This window comes from Lissotriton helveticus, chromosome 3_1 (assembly GCF_964261635.1).
Source record: "Lissotriton helveticus chromosome 3_1, aLisHel1.1, whole genome shotgun sequence".
NCBI lineage: Eukaryota > Metazoa > Chordata > Amphibia > Caudata > Salamandridae > Lissotriton > Lissotriton helveticus.
In genome coordinates, this window is record NC_136061.1 from 261,632,065 (window position 1) to 261,656,048 (window position 23,984).

Sequence of the window (23,984 nt, forward strand, 5' to 3'; positions counted from 1 at the left end):
TTGTCATTCCGGCGAGCTATTTCCGGGAGGTGGAGAGTCTGCAGAGGCGGTTGATATGGGGTGGGCGTCCGCGTATTGCCCTCGCTAAGCTGACGCTTCCCTGGTATGACAGCGGTATCGCACTTCCGGATATTAGGCGATACTATTGGGCCTCCCAGCTGGGAGCAATTAATCATGGAATGTACGGTCCTGCGTTAAACCCTGCGTTTGAGATGGATAGGTGGCAGCTACCGGGTGGAGATTACAACAGGGCGCTTTATTCCAAATCTGCTGGAGGGAAACTTTCGGGACCCACTAAGATAACGGTGCGAGTGTGGCAGTGTGCGAATGCGGCAATGGGATGGACGGATCGACTGACCCGGGCGACTCCGCTCTATGCGTCTGAAAGACTGGGCAGCCTGTGGAGGACGAAAGGCTTCGAGAAGTGGGATATGATCGGTATTTGCAGGGTGAGTGATCTTTGGGCCAAAGGTAGGATTAAGACCTTTGAGGAGTTGAAGGTAGAATATGAGCTGAGTGACAAGGAGTTCTTCCGTTATGTACAGATCCGCCACGCGTTGAGGTCGGTTTTTCCTGCCTGTGTTGCTATCCCGGAATCATCCCCACTCGAAGATCGGGTGCTTGACAGATATGTTCCAGACAGCACTATTTCTTTGATATATAAGAAATTGATTAACGATCGTGTTGACCTGTTGGTGCACCTCAGAGAGGTCTGGACCAGTGACGGTCTAGAGTTGGATGATGAGGACTGGCAATCGGCGATATCCTCACCCAAGGAGGTCGCGGTTCCGGCCCGTCTCCGACTCGTGCAGCTTAAGATCCTGCATCGGATCTACGTGACTGGCCCTCGCCTGACTCGTATGGGTTATTCTGTGGATGGGTTGTGTAAGCGTGGATGCGGTTTAACTGGTACTTTCCTCCACATAATTTGGGAGTGTCCGGAAGTGGCAGTGTTTTGGAGTCGAGTGCATGCAGTGATGGAGGAGGTCACGGGTGTTACGCTGCTGCCCGAAGCCAGGCGTTGTTTGCTGAATGTTTGGGAACCAACTGATTATGATGTGGCGCAGACTCAGTGGGCGACTCTTGGGAATATGGTCGCCAAAAGAGATATTGCGCAGTTGTGGGGTTCCCAGAGACCGCCCACTGTTTTGGCATGGAAGGAGAACATGGATTGGTGTATGTTTAGAGAGCAAACGGTGTATGTGGCACGCGGCAGAACTAGGAAGTGGGGTAAAATCTGGGGCCAATGGAACTCATACCGGGGTGATATATGTACACCTCCCCTTACCGATATTCCGCATGTTCCTCTTTTTCCCCCTGACCCGACATTCCTAGTGTTGTCTAAGCCCCAATGTATTATGACTCTGCTTTCCCCCCCGGCCCCCCGCTATGCACTGATGATTTGTATTACATTGTAATGCACTTTCCTCCCTCCTTGAACACATATCCAGCTGTACTACCTTTTATTGCCTTGTTTGTTTATGTTTTATCACTAATAAAAAGAGTTAAAAAAAAAAGATATTGGAACAAAGGTTTCCTAGTTCTAAAGTTGACTTATTACCATTGGAACCCATCTCCTCTTTATGTAAAACTAGAAACCACCTCACCCCGCCCAAAAACTTTTTGGTTTATTCAACATTGATGTAAGACATTTGCAAACCAGAAAAGTGGATAGGGAAAAGAAATAACAAGACGAGCATGAAGAACAAGGAAGGAAGCCACAATTATAGAGCTCTTCTAGTATCAGGGCTTTAACGAACGAGCAACGACCCCCTCAATAACCAGAATTCCACTGCCATTTTCTTATGTATTAGTTTGGTTTGTGAAGCTAGATTGATGTTCAATTGATTTGTTTCATAATAAACAACCCCCCTACCTCGACCCCATTATCCAGACGCCACTGTCACAATGTATTTTATTGAGTTTTTCACCATTTAATTGGGGCAGGAGGGTGTTGCTCACCACACCCCACCATGTTTGTGTAACTAATGAGTATATTCATCCCATGCCCGAAATGTATGATTGTTTTCTTGGCTATTATTTTGACTTCATGTTTTGTTTGGTTATGAAATGGAGATTTTCTCGTACTGCCAGACACAGCTACACATCAAAACCTTTTTGTTTTTGGCATTAGCACACAGTAGGCTGAAAGGTTCTTGGTTATACAGAAACAGCTGCTCGGGTGAGGCGACGTCTGACGTGGGCATTCCTGTTTCATGCCAAATGTAGTTCAAAGTCCATGGATGCAGCTCAAAGTCCACAGATAGATTACCTTCTTGTATTGGTTTGCTGGACTTTCATATATATATATATATATATATATATATATATATATATGTATGTAACACACATCTCTTCTGATGAATGTTGGATGTTTTTAGAAAGGCTGTGCAGGACACTTATTGGAGTCTTTGACTGCTGTTCAGACATGGGAGCTATGTAGCTATTTATAAAAAAAAAAGCTTTGCAGAGGTATCCAGCTTTGTTCCATGATGGCCTGCTCCATGACTGACTTTAGAAAATCCACATGTGATGCACAGAAACCATGAACCTAAGTGGGAACCTACTCAATATTGATATACAATCTAGCACTGATGGACCAGCCTTGGGTAGCTCCCGCACACAGCTTTTTGTTTAATAAAGGTGGAATGGCCAGTTTTTTACCTGAATGCTATGATGATTCTTTTGAATCAAGACTACATGTCAGTACTGTTGAACATACACTAATAGTCAAATTGCCTTGTGTTGTGTGCTGACTGTGGCCCTTGATTACTTCTCAGATTTGGCAACCCTGCTTCAGAGACCGTGATGGATGACTCGTCTCCACTCCCCAAGGTCATAGACCTCAACTCCCATTCGCGGTTCATCATTGGTTCCATCTCAGAGGACAACTCGGAGGATGAGTTCAGCAGCATGGTGAAGGTGGATCTGCTGGAGGACAAGGATCGATCCCTCTCCCCCTCCTCTGTTTCCTCTGACACCCTGTCTGACCTAGGCATATCCAACCTGCCGGACAGCCTTGCACTTCAAATGAGGTATGTGGATAGTAGTACCTACTCTGAGTTTATTAAGTAACAAAAACTTGTATACAACTTTATTTTTAACCAACCACACTTTACACAAGGGATTTTTAAGTCTCTACTTTTACATGTAAAAGTGAAAGTACAAGTCTTAGAATGCTGTTGGGTAGTAAAAAAAGGATGGATGTATAGTGTCATGTATGATGTGCGGTAACTTGGCACTTGTGCCACAGTTCATTAACTTGCTGAGGCTTAGGCAAAAAATAATGTGTTTAGCACACAATAAAATGCTTATTACATCACTTGTTATCCTCCCTTACTGGCTACACCACTTCCTCATCTTATGTGGCGCAGCGGCCAGAGCTGTTGACTCAGGATCTGGGGTTGTGTCTCGGCAGTGGCTCAGCATCCTGTGATTCTGGGCAAAATCACTTAATCTCCCCGTGGTCATGAACAGAGCCTAGAGACCCTCACGGGTGATAAGCCGCGCTATATAAATCTGCAAACTTATTTAACTCATTTTCCATATTCCCTCTCCCTTCCTTTACTATTATCCCCGCTTTGTTCAGGTTTCCTCCCTCGACTCATTCCGTTTAGTGTTCAGCTCTTGCCACCTTTTATTCTATAACTGCCTCTGTGCTCCTTCCTCCCACTCTTACTTCCCTCTCCAATTTCTGTCTCTCTCTGTCGTTTTTTTTACTCTCAACCACATTACTTTCTTAAAGTGTATTGATGTGCTATGAATTCGCTGTAATCAAGAATGGTAAAGGAATTTTAGCACATTAGGTAAACTAACATCTTGCATTGTAGAGGACCCCATACACTAAACTTGGCCATATTTGAGTCTTTGACAGCAGGATCTCCACTCATCTTACGGAACCACCAACTATGGCTGTAGCAAAGGTGATTTGTTGCCGCTATGCAAATCACCAATAATAAAGAATTGTTTGGTGTACTATATTTGAGGTTCTTCTGTATTTGTACCCAGAGTTTTTTTGCCAATGGGAGCTAGAAATCCAAAGAATCCTACGTCTAATATGCGTAATGGCTTGAACCTGAAATTCAGAAGGGCAAATAGTCAAAAGTTGCTGAATAGTCAAAGATTTTTGTGGTAGATAAATGTGACAATGGCAAAGGAAAGTTGGTGAAAACAGAGTCATTGGCCATGTGCCATCTAAACCATTTATTTGGCCAATGGAATTATGCAGTAGTGAAAGACCGGATTGTGTGACATGGTTGAATATATCATACACCAAGTATAAACTATTTAGCATCTCTTTTCATTTAAACATCGCTCTGAGAACATTTCATATTTATTATGTACATGCTTCAGCCGGAGGTACTTTAGAATTTAAGACATGGGACCTTAAAAAAAGATGCAAAATGTTAGGGATTCTTCTAAAGTCTGAGTGCTCTAGTTAAATAACTCTAGTTTTGAAACTGTTATTTGTGTTTTTCGTGAAACAAAATTAATGATAAAGAGGGAATGGAATAGTCCCCCTTTTGAATTACAATAAAATATTTACATTTGTGTTTCCTTCTTCAGACAAAAGCCCTTAGCTCAGTCCATCAAATGGGTATGATTACATTTTCTGCACAATATTGTCAGGTTTGACAATGACAAATAATATCTGAGGGTGACATTCATAAAATGTCAGCAATTCATTGCACACGCTGTGGGGCAATGTTTTATAACTTTTAATCCATCTGAGCTATAAACGTTTTTGGGTAAAACTGAAAGATTATGCCATTTAGGGGGGATTATACAGCAGTGTGGCAAATTGATATTGACATGGAAAACAGTGCAGCCACCCACAAGTGTGTGTGGGTGTACTCATTGAAAGGATGGTCTGAAGTAGATAAGTAAGCTACTTCCCCACTGGGTTTAAAGGACTCAAGCTTTTTCTCAATACTCTAACAACACTGGGTCCTTCTACGATTTGAGTATACTGAACCGCATTTTCTCTATATCCTCCTTGGACCTTTTTTAGATGTGAGAGCTGTGATTTCCCCTATACTGTTTAAGAACTTTTCTTTTCTTTTCTTACTCAATCGTCCACTTCCCCATACTCCAAAGGTTGCACAGTTCAATAGAATAACACGGACACAAAATAAAAGTCACAGACGAGATTTAGTTTAAGTTATTGTATTGGAGATCCAAAATCCATAGAAATCAATAATCTTTTCAGTATTTCAGTTAGTAAACAATCGCTTTAATGAAAGCTTTCAGTATTTATGCAAGAAAGTCAGAATTTAAAATACAGAAGTACAGAATCCAACTACCATTAGGTAGAAGGATAATTCTCCAAGTCTAACAAGGAAAAACGACACTAATCACAGGATAGGAAAAGTAAAGTCTCTATGTGCATTTCCATTAGCTAAAGAGAGAGTCTATCTTAAGTTCGGTTCTGTTTCAGCAGGGCAAACCTCAGTCCAACTGCTACTGAATGTAGCATAGAGCCATAAATCCAAGAACGAGAAAACACACTGTTGCCCCTCCTTCAGGGTTTCATCTTTTGTAAGATTTCTTACAAATATTCAAGTCAGGTGGTGTCACACCATCATCGAAAGACCATCACTAGTTCAGGATGTAGAATGAAGTCATTTGGAAAGTGGATACTTCACTATATATTCTCATGCATTCCATGAGAACGGAAAAGTATGAGTCTATTGCTGAAAAGAAACATAATAGTAACATCCATCTTACGGTTAGCATATCTTTCAGGGTCTCAATATCCTCATTAAAAACCGGATCACATACTGTCCATTGGAATGTTCACTCTGCAAGCATGGAAAAATAAGTTTCTAATATCACTAGTCCAGTGTTATAGTTCAGGACGAGTTTAAACTAGTCACCCTAACATGAAGCTTTGCTCGATTTCATATTCACATTATTAATCTCATATACATCAATACATTTGTTTAAAATCAAATTCATTTAATAAATCAATGTAAATTCTCATATATTTTGATAACTACATGTTATTCATGCCTATGTATACTCAATTACTGCAAACCTTTGCTATCACATGTAATCTTCACGTTTTTATTTTTCTACAATTTCATTATCGTTTCTATAATTTCATAATCTATATCACTACTAATACCATCACCCAAAATGTCAAGCTTCTAGCACATATTTTAGTGTCACTACCACCACATTTTCTTTGCTAATGTTATTTATCCATAGCACTTTGTTATGACACCAGGCCATAACTTGTTCTTGACATATTATATGTAAGTGTATAAAATGTGCATGTATACTTTTCTTTATCTTATAAAGGCACACTTTTTGCTGTGCTTCTGCTACACTAAGATCCCTTTTCACTGAATTTCTATTTAACGTTTGCATCGTGTAAAGTCTCCACATTTGTGATTCGTTTCATTTGCTCTTTGAAAAATAGTTTCACGATTCATGCCCTATAGGGCACAAACCAAGGGGGGCATGTTTGGGCGGCTTCCCTTCGCTATTTTTAGATTCAATGCTTCCCTTTACTTTGAGGTTGATAGAAGAGTGAACTGGGTTGTTGCTTCACTTTGTGTCTACACACGAAGGCTGTTCACTTGTGCAATCACGGTATGCAGATGTTTTTAATTTGAATGGCCGACTCCAATCTACGTATGAGAATGTACAAGGTGGGGATCTTTTTTGCAGCTGTTACATGCAGAATGAACTGCCCGCCAATTAATCCTTTCATCACTTAATAATGCGTTTTTTAGAATGACTACAGTGAATCGAGGAAGGCGCTGATGTACTTTGACACCTGCTAAAAAACAACAACAGGGAACAAACACACTTCTACCATGCCATTGTCTTTTAAAACACACCTAGAACATTTTAGTTGCTCAGCAGAAATGGCTATTTAAATATGTAAAAATATCACACGTTTGTTTAAAGATGTCACTTTGAATGTTTTGTAACACTCAGTTAATCTGTGAAGGTGGAAAACAAGCTGGGAATTTACAAAAATTTAAACCGGAATGAAAAATGTATTTTCTTATTTCTATGCCTGATCCTATTTTTGTTCTTTTGTAAAATACAACTGCAATCCAAGGGACGTGGCAGAGCACTGATGAAAACATAACATATCATGATCAAAGTCATATATTTCAGTTAATAAAAAACCATAATGTTTTACATAGCTTGACCAATATACCAATTCATTAAATGTAAACAAGCACTTGTTCCTAGCATTAAAAATATATATTTTATAAATAATTTTGAACAGTTTCTATTTAAAATACAAATGCAAAAATTATATAAAAAATATGAATACTAGCATGTTTGGGTATTCATTACAATCAACTCTAATATAGCTTTATCCGTTTGTTTAAATTCCATTCCTTTGTCCTTGATAAAGTGTGAGCGTGTTCATGCAAAATCACCTTGAATCAGAAAAGTCATTACTTTATTAAAGTGACACAATACCCCTCCTGTTCCTCCTTTTCCAAATTTTTGTACAGATCTATTCATATAAAGTCTCAAAAGATGCATGAGGATTTTACAATTAAGGCATGTCTGGATAAAATATAATCATGCTTGTGCAAACTCGCTAGATTAACTTTGCCCGCAGCCTATTGTAAGCTATATTTTTGATAGCATTACAGCAGGATACTTATGAAGATGCAGACGTCAAGTTAAATGGTTGACAAACCTGTAGTTGACAATAACTGATCCTCATAAAGGACGAATTTTATAAAGGCTGCTATTATTTGAGATGTCTCCCCATTCATACAAAAGAGTAAGGCATGTCGACATGTTCTAATGCCATACAAATTAAAAATTATTTTCAGAAATGTCTTTACAGATTGATACAATGTGTGTCGGGCTTTCTTCATGTATGTGGCATATTCTGCTCTTAGAATACTGTGGTTTGGAATGCCATTAAGGGATGTAGTTTAATGTTTCATTTAGACCAAATCGCAGGTAAAGTAACTTTTTTGTAAAAAGATCTCAGTAATGTTGTTAATATTTCTCAGCGCGAGGTTGCTTGTAAGAATCAATTGCTGTCCAGGCGAGACTTCTTTAACTGAACTCCTCTTTATCTTTATACCATGACCACCTTCTTATTTGTTTATTAATTACTTTCTTACAGGAGTTGGGAGGTAGTACCAGATCCCATAACTCTTTTCCCTACAGGTCTTTTAATTCTGTGTTGAGAGCTGAGGCTCAATTATTTAAGTTTGGCTCTGCATTATTTTGGATTTCTTTCCACAGCAGGGCACGTAGTGTGTTTTCGCCAGAGGACCTTATTAATGACATATATTTGATAAGAGAGCCTGTAAGCTTTTATTTTTAGTTCGTGAAACCAAATTTGAGTCTGATCTGAGATGGTGATGCGCTCTAAGGAAGATGGAACAAAAGCTGGAAAACCTTGTTTTTTGCAGAATTGAGAAAGGTCCCGAACTTTCCCGGGTAGGCTACTGTACCAGTGCAAAGCGTTGGACTAAACCTGGCTTTTATTGCTGCAAGTTATAGCTGAAAGATTGGTTTTTGTAATTTTCCATTTATTTGCTGGAAAGCTGAGATTAGGGAAGTGATTCTTGGTTTCAATGAATTCTGATGCAGGTGATGCATTATTCGATCTTACAGGCAAACACCAAGATATTTTTATGACGTACCTCAAAGAATTGATTTCCCATGCAGTGACCAACTCCCCTTCTTGTTTATTTTCATGTCGAAAATCATTACTTGTGTTTTTTTTTTTTAAGTTAATAGCCATTTCGTAGTAGGTGCAGTAGAGTTCTAGATGGTTAAGTAGCCTTTGAAGTCCAATCCCAGTCAGGTTCAACAGGACTAAATTCCCAGCATATTGTGGTGAGGCCACTTTTCTAGCTGCAAGTCGTGGAAGGTGAGAGTTGGCTGTGTCTAAATAAGTGCTGAGATCTGCCAAAAAAGGATTATAAAGAATTGGGGCCAAGAAGCAGCCTTGCTTCAGGACTGTCGTTATTCAGATTTTATCTGTCCAAGTTTGACCTGGCCCTGTTGTTAGTATATAAAAGCTGAATTGCAAGCAAAAAGTGTGTGGGAATATCCCAGTTAATCATCTTTTTCCATAACAGATTTCGGTTGACGTGATCAAAAGCTTTGGAGAAATCCATTAAACATGTATATAAATGTTGTTTGTATGACACACATTTGTTCGTGATCATTGTGAGCGCTACCAAGTTGTCTAAGATAGATTGACCACAAACTCCGTTTTTTTTACATATTGAAAATGTGCTTAAAAACGCGAATAGGGAAAAAAATCCGAACATTAAAATGGCCTGTCTGAATTGGGTACTAGACATGTTAGCATTCCTGTGGTACATTTAATAGGTTATTCATGTCACACTGCTTTGTGGGTGTTCGTTTTCACATTTTCTATATACAGTAATATGCTACGCAGCAAAACGATTCATTCTTGTTCGTCACCCTCCTCCACATCAATAAGCACGTCAAGTATTGTTCTATCTTCTGAGACCCTTGATGATTTCTAATCAATGCAAACTGTACGTATACAAACTTTCTCGGCCATTGCCTACTCTCACATGTCCCAATACTAGCTTTCAAAGAATGGGCCCACCTCCTGTAGCCGATGTATCTCTTTTTTTCTCCTCTCGAGCGAGGAAGAGGCCAAGTGCCCCAAACTTAAATTTAATGGCACCCTACTTGGGTCTAAGTTACAATTCAAGCAGACGGAGTGGCAGTAATAGAGCTACCAGGCTTCTCTCTTCTCTTTTAATGAATGCCTACTCTTGCCCAAGCCACCTCCAACAGAACAATGTAGAAAAATGGCATTATCTTCACCAACTTTCCCCGAAGTGTGGTGTGATGTGATTTCTGTGTGGAAGGTCGAGGATGAGTCTGGCAGCCCATTTCCAGATGGCTTGTAGCCCAGTTGAACGAATTAATCCAAATAAGAGTCTTATCTGGCAGTATCGTGAGTTTTACGTAATGTGTTCGATATAGGGAGGATAACCGGTGTCCTTTCCACTCTTGGTGGAGGTAAATATACTAGTTTTTTGTGGCCACGGCATCAACATCCTCTCCTACGCCGACGTCACACAGTTCATACTCTCCTTCTCGGACAAGACCCCAACACAAGAAACAAGTTTCCTGGATGTATGACTAAAGTGGCTAACTGGATGAAAGCTAACAGTCTCAAGCTTAACACTGACAAGAGAAGTAGTGATCTTCGGCAAGAACACCTCACCCTGGAACTCCAACTGCTGGCTGGCTGAACTATGACCCTAAACACCACACTCAGAACCGATTCCAGGACCAATCATTGACCGCGAACTGGAGGTGACTGCAAAAGTCAACTCCCTCACTGCATCCTGCTTTCACACACTGAAGTTGTTTAGAAAGATCTTTAAGTTGCTCCCAAGCAACACTAGAAAAACTGCCACTCACGCCCTACTCACCAGCACGTTGTACTAGGTGAACAACCTATACACCAGGATCACAAAGCAATTCACTAAAAGACCACAAACCATCCAGAACTTGGCAGCCAGATTCATCCTCGGTCCCCCACCCCACACAGAACTCACATCACACCACACAGCAGAGCGCTACACTTGCACCCAATACTTAAATGCACTAAATTCCAACTCTTTACACACAAATTCAAGGCACTACACAATTCAGGCCCCACCTATCTGAATAATCATATCTCCTCCCACCAACCACTTAGACACCTCCGCTCAGCAGAACTCTTACCAGCCCAAATCATGTGCATACACCGAACCAGATCAAAAGGGAGCGTTCTCTTACATCAATCTTAATGTGTGGAATGGCCTCCCATTCCACATTGGAGTTTCCTCCTCTCTTCTTGAATTCAGAAAAAAGCTGAAGACCTGGGTTTTCAATTAACCAACCTACCATGGGAAGAGCTAGGCACACACCTGCTTAGTGCCAGGATACGCTTTCAGTTAGTGTGCTTTACAAATGCAGATAACATAACCATTCATATTTCTACTAGTGATATGATATGTTATATGTTAGAGCCATTCCCCGTTGCCCAAGGTACATGGGTCATGGGAGCATATATGCTTAGGATGTCAAGTTCTACAGAGCTGCTGGGTCCGGTTTCAAAAGAACTGAAGGATATTACCGGGGCCAATCTGGAAATCCCTGCAAACCCGCTCTCATTAGGCTGCTCCAGAACTACAGTCCTAAACTGACTCCTTTTGATAATGTATTATTCCTGGGAACACTGGTGGCCTACAGACTGATCGCCAAAAGATGGAAGGGTATTAGACCTCCAAGGTGAGACAAATGGTGTGCCGAGATGAAGGATAGTGGAATGTGGAATGGGAAATATGCTATTTTATGACAAGTGGTACCACAGTAAGAATTAATAAATGTTGGGGATTAACGTTGACACAGGCTGCTAATTGGTGACTATAGGATGGCTAAATAATTTGATCCAATAATCAGTAGAAAAACAATATATATTAATGAATGGCCTGAATTTATAAGAGATTTTCAATTCCTGAGATTTTTCTAGTGAAACGTATGATATACATGAATTGTTGCAATTAGATTCTGTAATAATACAGATGCCTTTATATGACTCAATGGGGAAAAAAAACAATCTCTCGTTAAAACATCTTTTAATTAAAAACAATATGTATATATCTTATTTAGTGGGAAACATACAGAAATCCATTCATCACCCCCCTCCGCAAAACAAGTCTAACATAAAGACAATGTTAACACAGTATTATTACAAATTTGTGAGAACACCCAATATCAAATTCATATGTATCATGAAACCATAATCCCTTATAAAGCAATCGACTCACTGTTTCGATTTGTCTGTTTCTTTTATCATCAGGACATGAACTTTAACAGCAGCTTCCTATACAGGTCTGCTTATCTAAGAATCTCACAGAAGAGTTCTTCGAAATGCTCCCAAGGAGTGCTCTACTTCTTCTATCTGTATAAAAGGGCATAAAGAATCCAACGTTCAAGTTCAATGTTAGGATGTTGGATTTCATCTTTTGATTACATCAGAGCTTTATTAATGTGGAGGTTCTATTCATAGTGGTGTGGGAGGCATGAGCATGAACAGGTTCTTTTTTGTTCAGGACTTTTCTTAACCACGTCTAATTGGCTCTGCTCTCTGACTTGTGTCTTCTATATTTCGTAGACACGGACCTTAAATTGTCAAGGCCCCGTCTCCATGTTTGATCCTATTGAAAACTCATGGGGTAATTATGTGAGCGCAGGATGCTGTTTGGTATGTAGTCGGGAGTTCATAAATGTCAGAAATACATTCCAGAATACACCTCTATCTATCTAACATAGTAACAGAAAACAGTTCTACGGTCCTGTCGTTAGATCTACCAATTGTGATGCAGTAAGGAGTCTTCACTTATCATTGTTATCAGTATGGAATAAGTACATACAAACTAAATATGGCTTGGTTCATATAGTACTAGTTACTTTTCATGGTCCTTATAGCCACCTATGGTGGGAGATGTCTGCAGCTTGATACCGCAGCCGGCAGCAGGATGATGGGCGATGCAAAGGGGCTGGCTTCAGACATTGGTTTCCCAATTAAAAATATTTATATTTTAAAACTGGACTGACTATAATAAAAAATAAATGTTTTTTTTATATTCTTTTTATTTACAGTTGTAACATTACAGCAGGTAAAGAGTTCAAGATCGGGTAATAGCAAGACTGTGCAATAGGTCCCGGAGTTTCTAGTTACTAGCTCAAAGAGACACTTTTTGAACATATATTTTCTTCCCATTCACGTTTGTAGAAGATCAATTTCCACCCTTCCTCTTCACAATTCCGCCACTGGGGAGACACATATATCACCCCTCGATACATTCCATTTTGCCCATTTTTGATCCCATTTCTTTGGGCAACCTCTGTGCTTAAATACCTCTTTCTCCGCAATCATAGCACTATCCATGTCGTTTGCCCATCCTCAATATGTGGGCAAGTCCCCTGTTCCCCATTTCTGAGCAATATTCCTTTTAGCAAGGGTGAGCCCCAGTGAGACCCAAGTACGTTCTGTGTGGGTAGGCCGGTGGCTTCCCACTGTAATAATTTTTAAACTGCGAACTGGGAGCAAGTCATATCTGCCCTCTTGCACTCCCTCCTGTGTGTGGCTATGAAAAAGTTCCAGAAAGGAGTACGTCACTTGTAAGAAAAGGAGGACGGTTTTTTAGCATCCTTATATACCGCTTTAGCTTATATGGGATGTATCATGACATTGACTCTGCTTCTTGAATTTCAACTTAAAAAAAAATAAAAAGTATTCGTATGGTTCACGTTAACACAGACCATTACTTGAAAGAAAGATGCATGCTCTTGTTTACATGAGGTATATACAGCTTCTTGAGATCAATCTGTAGAAGCACCACTAGTCTTCACATGTGCCAAGTCTGGGATGGCTCTGCTCCCCAACTCTTCCACCCATCAGTTGGCTATGGTGTTTCTTTCCAGTCATCCTGTGTGTCGGTCAGGCTTGCCCAAGGGCTACACAGACTGTTGCCCTACTGTGATCCAGGCCACTCCAACCGAAATTGAAGCAATTGAAAGTATAACAGTGTGGCAGCAAGCGATAACACATACAGTCCATGTAATTTTGCACATCAGTATGGGGTTTTGCTTTGGAATTAGTTGGAGCAGTAAGAGCTGGGGAGGTTGAAGGAAGCCTTTATAACGATGTGCATCTTGGACGAAGTTTGTCTTTTGACTTTGGGTCAAGTTTTTTGGTTTGTGCAATGACTGGATTACAGATTAACACAAAATCAGTTTTTTAGGTCTTGGCTAGGCAGCTCATGCGCTGCCTCTTTGAGACATGCTGTATCTACAGCAGGCTTCACCAACAAGTAGCTCATGAGCTACTGGTGGCTCTCCAGCTACCTGTAGCTCTCTGTGTGTTGCCCTGCCTACTAAATTAGAATCTTTTGCTTGGCTGAATTAAATAATGTATGAGAACTATGTATTCAATAAGAAAATGTGTGTATTTCCAAAACTCCTAAGCTGATGTTTGGAAAATAAACTGTTACATTTTCAAAAAATATTTAGAGCTGGTATTTGAGTGATAAATTATTTGGCATTGGGGAGACATTCTGACTGATCTTATTACCTTGCTGTCTGGGATGTTGCATCTATAACTATTGTGCAGTGCTCATGTAAAGGCATTCCAAATTGACAAGTCCTTTGTTAAAATTGCTTTGGCAACCCTGCCTGATGCACTGAGGTAATCAATGGTGGTAATTTGGCAGAGGGTGGACACTAATGTAATATTTATTGTCTGATGTGGTCAATATTGCCACACTACAATATTACTAATATTAGTTGTTCAGAATAATTTTCATTGCACTTAAATAGCGCTTATTAAAGAAAAGATTGGAGACTCCTAATCTACAGTATGGGCTTCAAGCACAGCCCATCTTGTTACTGTCCTTTGTAAAGGCCTGCTGTTGATTGGTTAATATGCTTAGTAGTCCCTCCTTTTATACTTTTGTAACCTCCCTTGAGGACTGCTCCTGTTACATGTGCTCTTACTCTTCATGGTATTTATTACACATGTAAGCCCTCTTTTTTTTTTTTTTGCCTGCCTCTGGTCGTGTTTTTGCTGGCTTGATGAAAAGTTCACAGTACTTGTTTATGTTAGTCTTAATGCTTTACTTTTTTCATTTGCCTCGGGCTCCTATTTTAAGCTTGTATTTATTACCTTTCTGAACATGCTCAGCTTTAATCACCCTCCTCCTGCTGTTCACTGTTGGTTTCAACTCGCTCTCTTGTCGGAGCCTCTCATCTCCCCACCCCCTTCTATTCTTACCCACTTCCCTTGTTGCTCTCTCCTCCGTGCCGTTCGCTTGTGATGCAGGGTCGCTGGGCAAAACCAGAGCCTACGGCTGCAGCCGCTGTGGAGACCATCTCTCCCTACTCTCTCTCCTCTGTGCCGCCATGAAGCACATCCCGCCCTGCACAAATGTCCCTTGTATAGGGAGGTAAAGGTCCGGCTACAGCACTACTAATAGAGAGAGAGCTCAGACATAGGTTCTCTGTTCCTGCTTATCCGGAGTGGTGGGAGGGGGCCGGTTAAAAGTGTCCACTTTAAACCTTCAGAAACCAACTCCCTGTCTCTTTTTGTTGGTAACATCTGTTCATGTATGTATTTATTTATGGTTTATAGCTCCAACCATATCGCTGACATTCGGCAATGCCAGGCTGCACAATCAAATCATTTAGAGGGCAGGAAATAACCACTCCGGCTCTTCCCCCTTAGCTGCGACAGGCATGAACTGTTTTAACAGACTGGTGTGCAACGGACATATTCTGTTGTAATCACAGAGAGTGGTTGGTTTGCTGTATGGTGCCCCTTGGAGATTAGCATGCCATTTCTAAGCCCTGCACTCCGAAAAAACCCACTTCTCCTATACTTTTATCTTCATTGAAATCGCCTTGTGCTCATGTAGCAGGGCAGATACAGAGTTACTGCCCTTTCTCTGATGAAGTGCTAAGTCTGGTACATAAGCAGGGCAAAGGGTTCACGGGGGCAACGCACACCTCGCAGAAGTTCTATGATGGGGCTCATTTCTTGGATTTCCCGTGTCTGGTGTCAAGTTCAAAGTTCAAAAAGTTTTATTTGCATAATTAATTAAAATTGTTACAAAATTCTCTTAAAAATAACAGTGCAAAATGTATTAAAAATACTAAAACATTGTCTCTTAGCCGCTGTTTTGTTGGGGACAGATGCGTAAAGATCTAAAAGTTAGGATGTCCCTAATAGTCCACTAACAGGTGGGCCTCCTGTTCAGTTAATTCTAATCGTTTTCTTGCTTCTGCCATAAATTTAACTCCGCGGCAAGCCAGAATTATGGAGGAGCCTCCGAGCCAGCTTGTGACTGCATGTCTGCAAGAATGGATGTTTAATGCGTTAAGAATAGGTTTCAATATGAGTCGTCTCTGAATTATCAGGGCCGGACATATACAGAAAAGGTGGACGAGGGTTTCGTTTTTGTACCCGCAGAGGCGACATTCTTTCGTCTGATGGGACTGTTTCCAGGATGGTAAGAGGTCCTTTGAGACGTGCATCCCCATCCGATGGGCTATAATGGATTTTTTAAGATGGTCACTAAAGTGAGCTGCTAGATATGCTAGTGGTTTTGGAGTTGTAAACGAGTTAATAACAGTCCAGCCATGCCGACGTTTTGCCAATGACTCTTTATCCTCCAAAAAGGATTTACCTTTTGCTGCTAAGTTGGCTAGTTTGCTTAGACTTGCTTTGTCTGTCCCAGTTTTCCAGACTGATTCCAGCTCCAACTTTTCTACACAGAGTTTAAGATACTTTCCCCAGATGTTCGGGGTGTCAGATTCCCCCCGTTTTTTAATTTCCTCCCAGCATAGCCAGTCCAATGTATCGGGGTCTGCAGAGCGAAGTTTATTACAGAGTTTCACGAAGCCGCTCGTGCTCCGGAACTTCTGATTTTGCAGACCAAATTCCAGCCTGACTTGTGAGGCAGAGGCGGATTTTGGCAGGTTGAGGACCGCTTTGTAGATTCTAATTTGTAGCTCGTTTAAGAGGTCGGCCTCCTTCCAACACCATGTAGCTAGGCCATAAGATAAGGTGGGCATAATCTGCGCTGCCATTACTTTTAATAGGTGGTTGTGGTTAGGGCAGTCCATTTTTTCTTTTAACGATCGGTGCGCAAAAATTAAAGTTTGTGCTTTTGCTTTTAATGCTGTTTTATGGTCCTTGTGGTTTGCACCTTTCGATATTGTTATTCCCAAGTACTTGTAGTACTCTTGTTCTTTCACTGTTGTCCCTTGGGCTATCCATTTGTACTTTAACTTTTGCGGGTCTACTAGACGGACCACTTTAGTTTTTTCTTTGTTTAATTCCAGGCTTTCCCTTTCTAAGTACGATGTTAATTTGTTGATGGCTCTTTGTAGTCCGATTGGTGTTTTACTCAACAGTACAATATCGTCGGCGTATTGTAAATAAGGTATTGGATTATTTGCCAAAGATGGAGGGTGGCTATCTGCGGATTCGATCGCGCTTGTGAGGTCAGAGAGGAAAAGATTAAAGAGGGTGGGGGCTAATACGCAGCCTTGTTTTAGGCCTTGGTGCGTTTCGATGTTCCTGGTTGTGTTGCCTCCGTTTCCCAGTTTCACTCTTGCCCAGGTGTGGTGGTGTAGGGCTTTGATTGCTGTTAGGAGTTGGTGTGGCAACCCCCAGCTCTCTAGTTTCCTCCACAAATGCTCTCTATTCACCCGATCGAAGGCAGACTTGATGTCTATAAAACAGGCATATAAACGGGTGCCCTTTGCTACCGGTGTGTCCGTTAGGATGGACAGGCAAGTGAGGTTTGTTATTGTTCCCATTCCTTGCCGGAATCCAGTTTGAAATTTTGGCATGATCTTTGTTTCTGATGTCCAGGCTTGTAGTTCCCTTAAAATGCAGGAGGCGTAGAGTTTGGCCTCTACGTCGATTAAGGATATCAGTCTGAAATTTGTGGGGTTGCGGTGATCGCCATGCTTAAATATGGGATGGATAATGCTGCCTTTCCAGGAGGCAGGTAACTCTGCTTGTTTGTATATTCGGTTAAACATGGGCGTTAGGGTCTCTGACCACAAGTCCGGGTCATGCTTAAAACCTGCGTTTGGCAGCCCATTTGGTCCTGCTGCGCCCTCTAACTTTAATCTTAAAATTATCATCATAAGTTCCTTTTTGGTGGTTAGGTCATCTGGCTCTGTTGGCCCCTTCTGGAGTTTTTCCCACTCGGATTCCTCGTATTCCTTGCACTTCACACCTTTTAGTTCCTCAGTGTTATCCTTGACTGCCCCTGAGCCGTTGACGTGGCCTGGCACTGTGCTGCTGTATAGGGTTTGCACATATCTGGTCCAGGTTTCTGCATCAACTCCGGCTTCTTGTCCGAGTTTTGCCCCTTGGTTAAGCTCGTTTATGATGCCCCAGAAGTCCCGGCTGTTAGGATGTTTGCCTGCAGTTAGAAGTTTGTTCCAGATGGTTTCTTTGTATAGATGCTTTGCAGCCCTCAATTCCTTCCTGTAGATGCACCTGGCTTGTCTCAGATTGGATTTGTTTGCCACTGACCCCAATGTTTTTTGTGTCTGGTGTCATTTGGCAGTACTACGGGGGCTCATTTGCAGGTCACAGGTCTTGTGTTATGTGGCAGTTCTATAGGAACACACATCCTTCAGGGCCCAGGTCTCACAGGGAGGTACGACTCTCACTAGGCAATTCTACAACATGGCACAGTACACGCCTGGTGCCATGTGCCAGTTGTACAAAGGCACATCTCCTGCAGGCCATGTATCTGGTGTCATGTGGCGAGGCATTTATCTGGTGTCGTGTGGCAGTTGTACAGGGGTGCATGTGACACTTGCCATTAAAAACCAACCAGCTCGCAATTCGTCTTCAGTAAAGCTTGCCGGCTGCTGTGCAAGGCCCAGCATTGCGGCGTGGTGTTTGCACCCTGCTCATGTAGCTACATTTGAAGGTTTAATGGCCTTCCCCTACAAAGATAATTTTTTTACATAATCCAGCAAAAAACACAGAATTAAAGTAACGTAATTGTGAGAAATTGTTACCCTCCTCCCAGGAATCTGACAGTTATGTGTCCCTAAATAATTGTTACTCAAAACCCCTTTGCATTGATGATGAACAATCAAACTCATCGTGTCACATTTGATATAATCAGTGACATCACCACCCAGTGTATCTATATGTGCTAAGATGGAAGGTTTGTAGACAAGTGAGTGGTTTGCTTCGCTGTTCGGGTGCTGTTCTGTTGTGTTTCTATCTAGGACCCTAATTCGATATTCCCGATTTATGCCCTTATATGGCTATAATAAATAATATCCTTATAAAGGCATAAGAATCATATCCATATTTAGTAATATCCCATGCAGTCCAAATACGGCAAGGCTACTCCCCTAGACTCCTAGAAAGTACAACGCATTCTTTAAACAAACCAAACCTCCAGCAACCTGGGAATTCCCCTTGCTTTTGTTTTGATTTGTCCTAGAACTCCTGCGAGCACTGAAAGTACGGCCAGTTCTTAGTGACATCTTTTATTGACGTCTTATGTCCAACCTTACGTCAAACCCGGCACCTTTCAGGTATAAATATACCAACAGTTGCCTTAAGCAAACACACGGTGGTTTGGAGCAGAGCGGCTATCTACTTGCCCGAGAGCCCAGCTGATGCGAGAGCCCACGGACGATGCCCCTCCCTTTTGATGCATTGAGAAAGATGCTGTCTTTTTCTCCAGTCGAGAAAATCCAGCTCCGGTGTTTCCTGCCGCCCTTGCGGGTTGCTGGGATATCGAGTCCTGAGAGAGAGATACTAGACCTCCTTCATTCTATTACCAAGGTACGGAGCTGACTAAACCCTTGAGAGAATTCTTGATTCAGATTCCTTGGCAAAACCCAACCCAACCCAACTTAACTTAAACTGCAACTTACTTACTCCTTCCCATGTATTAGGCTTAGGTCAGGTACACCGGGGTAGGCGTAGATTTGAAGCACCAGTTGAGTACGTTAGTCAATGTTTTTATGTATGTATATATTTTATCCATTTTAAAGTATCATATGGCTAAGAAACCATATCAATGCTTTTACAGTATTATTTCATAATACTCCTTTTACTGTACGCACTTTACTTTATACTAAGTATTGCAACTGTGGCAATTCATTTCTCTTGCATGAGAAAGAAGACTGCTCAATAAATAACACCTTTTATTGAAAACGCCCTTCTCTCTATTTCTCTGCACTCTGGTGAAACTAAGTATGAGTAAAATAGCTGTCTATTGTTTTCACACGACTCTAGAGATACACTCTTATTCTGAGGGAGCAAAGTTGTCATGTTTTATGGTTGTCAGAAGCTAATCCCTTCTTGTCTATCCAGGGAAGTTAAACTCCTCCTTGTTTATTCGAGAAAGTTTCTAGTGACCTCTGAGCTAGCTGGCAAAACTAATTAAGTCTAATATAGTCAGTAGAGACCTAGTCGACCTCAGTCCTACGTCTACACTGCTGTTTGTATTATTCCAATGCGCAGAGCCTATTGGGAATGTAGGAACTACACTACAGTTCTCTTCATGTTTAGTATCTTGCATTGCCGCCTGTGCTGTGCCTGCTCTTGAGAGCAGGAACCTTCCCCTTTTCCTGTGTGTTCTGTGTGTAATGAACAGAGGCACTACTCTGTGTACTTGGTACCTTTTTGTTATGTGCGAGGAGTGCTTGCACTGTCCCCTGTTCATATTCTACCTTTCCTGTACACATGTGAGTTAATCTTGCATTGCTGCCGCTTGTGTAGCTCTTGCTCATACTCCGGATCGCTGAAATTATATGATTCTGTAGCCTCTGCGTTTTCTACATAATTATGGATTTGCCGGATTTGCCACATAATCCATCAGCTACATAATATAAAAATGTGTAACTAAAAAAGCTTTTTGTTCAAACATTCTGTAATCTTGGGCAAATTCAGTAATTCTCATTAATGTGAATCCTACCTGAATTGTCTGAAGAAGATGCGAGATAAAGAGAATTGCTCCACTCACCTGGGTACCTAGTGGCATACCTGTATGTTTAGTGTGACATACAACACCACACAATTCAACACCACACAACATAATTCCACTCCATATAATACCACTCAACACAACATAATTCAACTCTACAAATTTACACACTACTCAATACCACATAAATATATCCCACATAAAACCATTCTATGCCACATAGCAACAATCCAAGTAAATACAATCCACACAATGCCACATAATTCCAATCAACATAATTTCACTCAACGCCACACAGATCCACACCACACAATTCAACTCCACACATTTCCATTCCACACCACATAATTCGACAGCAAACCATATAATTCACCTCAACAACACAATTACACAACTCACCAAATGCATCCAATCTACAACAAAGAATTCAACATCATGCCACAAAATTCAACAACACTCCACATAATTAAACTCCACTACATACCAGTCCACAACACAAAATACAAATTCACATATTTAAACAATCCCACTCTACATAATTAAGTTCACCCAATACCACATAATTACTATCCACATAATTCACTTCATGTTTCATAATTCCACTACACAAATCCACCCCACACCACGCTATTCCACACCACACAGTTCCACAACTAACCATTCCAATCCAACCCATATAATTCCACTCCACACCTCATACATCCGTTACACTCCATAACACGTGTAAAAAACATTGTCATGTACGACGTCAGTAGCTCCTATGCTCGTTTTATTTCACACCGGATTGTCATAGCTGCAGCAGGTTCCTCTCTAAAGATGCAGTATAAGATGGCACAAGCGTAGAAAACATTTATTTGGACCACATAACCCTGTGCCATCCGCTAGATTAACTTGTAGACAAACCATAAAGTCCATACATACCCTACCAGCAAAAGGGGTAAAAAAATATTGAGATACAAATATGCACTGTGTAATCATTCCCAGCAAAAAACCAGAAGCACAGCCCTTTTGGCTGGGTGTCCCTGCTTCAGCAATCTTTGTTTAAGATGCAGCATGTAGTTTTGAGCACCACTCAGCAGAGCAAAAGGCCCTTTCCACCTCTAAAGATGGATAAGTATCTACCAGACTGAAACTATATATTTTTTGTATTTGTATTAAAAATGTCAAACATGTACTCCGTTTGCAGTCAAGGTATTTTGGGCCAGACGAGAAAGACCTGCCCGATACTAGGGACATAACATTCAGAGGCTACTTGAAAGCTGTTTTGGAGCTGTGTAGCTCACACTCGCGTGTCTGCATTTAGGCAGCTTCTCTTCTCTCTTTTTTTTTTAACAGATTTTTATTGAGTTTTTCAACTTTTTATGTTTACATCGCCATAACCCCTCCCCCCCCCCCCCCCCCTGCCGCCCGGTACAGATAAAGCAATAAAGGAATAAAATACATTATACAGAGTTTTTTTTTTTTTCCAAAAAATAAATAAAATAAAAAAGCGAAAAGAAATACATCATTACATTCCAAAAACACTTGATACGTCTCAACTGTATTGATCTATGCTGGGCTCAATAACCATAATCTAACTGGGTCCCAGATTTTTAATCCCGTTATTTTTTTCCTGATACCTTTCCGGCTATAGATGGCAATTTCAAGATTATATGTAGCTAGAAAGCGCATCCGCCACTGTTGAAATGTTGGTGGATATTGATCCAGCCATGCGGAAGTCAAACAGATTCGTAAGACTGCCATAGCAATATATATAAGTCCCTGCATGGCAATGGGTCTACTAACTTGGTCTACTCCTAACATGATTTCTGCTGTGCTGATCTCTATATCGATATCAAATATTTCTGATAGGAAGTTGGAAACTTCTCGTTTAATATTATCTAGAGTATGACATGTGGCCAGCATATGTATTAGATCTACTTTAGGTCGATTGCATCTGGGACAGAGAGTCGCCTTCCCTTCCCCCCATTTTGAAATTTTTTCGGGAGTATAATAAAGGTCGAAAAAAGTTTTATAGAACTGAGCTTGTAGCTTGGTCGACATTAAAATTGTGCTGGATAGCTCGAGTGCTTTGTGTGCTAAATCCTCTGTGATATTGATCTTATTTTGCCAAATATTTGCATGTTTATTGATATCGTCTGGTAGTACAGCAACTAGGTCTTTATAAATATCTCCAATTTTTACACTGGCGGAGCTGACCACAGTGTTAATTGTGGGAATTTTTTTAAAGCAACCATTAGATCCCCCCTTTTTGAGAATAAAATCTCTCGTTTGCAAAAACTTAAAAAAATCATGCGAATTCAGCCTATATTTATTTTTTAGCGATTCAAATGAACAAAAACCTGTTGAGTCGTAAAATGATCCAAATTGCGATATTCCTAATCTAACCCAACGCCGCATACAGGAATCCATAAAAATTTCGGGCAGATTGGTGTTGTTTTCTATTGGAGTATAAAATGAAAATCTGCCAATCCCCAGATATTTCCGAACCATATTCCAGACTATATAGATACCCTTAAGTGTTTTAAATCGTTCTTTTTTTAGATGACATTCATAGGATAATTTCCAAAGGTGGTTATTGGCGTTATTGCCCAAAATTAATTCCTGTGGAGTTGGATTCGAGCTGATGGGCATTGTCTCTTGTTTAGGGGTTAGCAGTAGACGACTATATTTGATGGTTGTAGCCCACCAATAAAATTTAATGTTAGGGAGGGCTAGGCCACCTCTATCCCTTGAGTGTGTAATATGTTTATAAGCTCTTCGTGTTTTTCCATAGCCCCAAACAAAGCGAGATAGCATATTATCTATTTGATTGAAGAGTGTTTGGTCAAAGTTAAGACAAATTTCCCGGAAGAAGTACAAAAATTTAGGGAAAAAAACCATTTTAATAAGATTGCATCTTCCGATTATTGTTAAATGTAGGTTGTGAAGTCTCAGTAATGTTTTATTGGTCTGTTTCATTAAAGGGTCTATGTTAAGAGCCACTAGTTTATTCAGATCGGATGTGATATTAATTCCAAGATATAATGCATTATCAGTGACTCTTGCATCCTCTAAACTGATGTTATTATTTATTACAATCTGGGTTTTAGTTTATTTAATTTATATCCCGAAATCTCCCCAAATTTTTTTGCTTCTTCCTCCATTATCCTTACTGTTGTGATTGGATCAGATGTAACAATCGCAATATCATCTGCAAAGGCTAGAGTTTTAGTTTCATCATTCGATGTCTTAATAGGTAGTATGGACGGATTCATTTCTAGCTTTGTGATGAAGGGATCAATGTAAATGGCAAAGAGTAGAGGGGAACAGGGACACCCTTGTCTTGTACCTCTCGTCACTTTGATGATGTCCGATGTTACCCCATTGATCATAACGACCGCTTCGGGAGCAATATACATTTTCTGCACTGCTTGAATAAAATGACCCCCGATCCCACTCTTTGCCATGACCGACCAT

The 23,984-nt window shown here is 40.8% G+C and overlaps 1 protein-coding gene across 5 annotated transcripts in view; it reads left to right on the forward strand.

Annotated features, from left to right (window-relative positions):
• The window catches only part of ACACA (acetyl-CoA carboxylase alpha), a 1,199,721-nt gene that overhangs the window by 22,305 nt on the left and 1,153,432 nt on the right, over positions 1–23,984 (forward strand). For all 5 annotated transcript variants that reach the window (XR_013608606.1, XM_078679777.1, XM_078679779.1 and 2 more), the window contains exon 2: positions 2,781–3,035. Coding sequence is in view for 4 of the 5 variants with exons in the window: in XM_078679777.1 (XP_078535903.1) it covers positions 2,809–3,035 (227 nt within the window). In the remaining variant the exon portion in view is untranslated. The remainder of the gene's footprint in view (positions 1–2,780; positions 3,036–23,984) is intronic.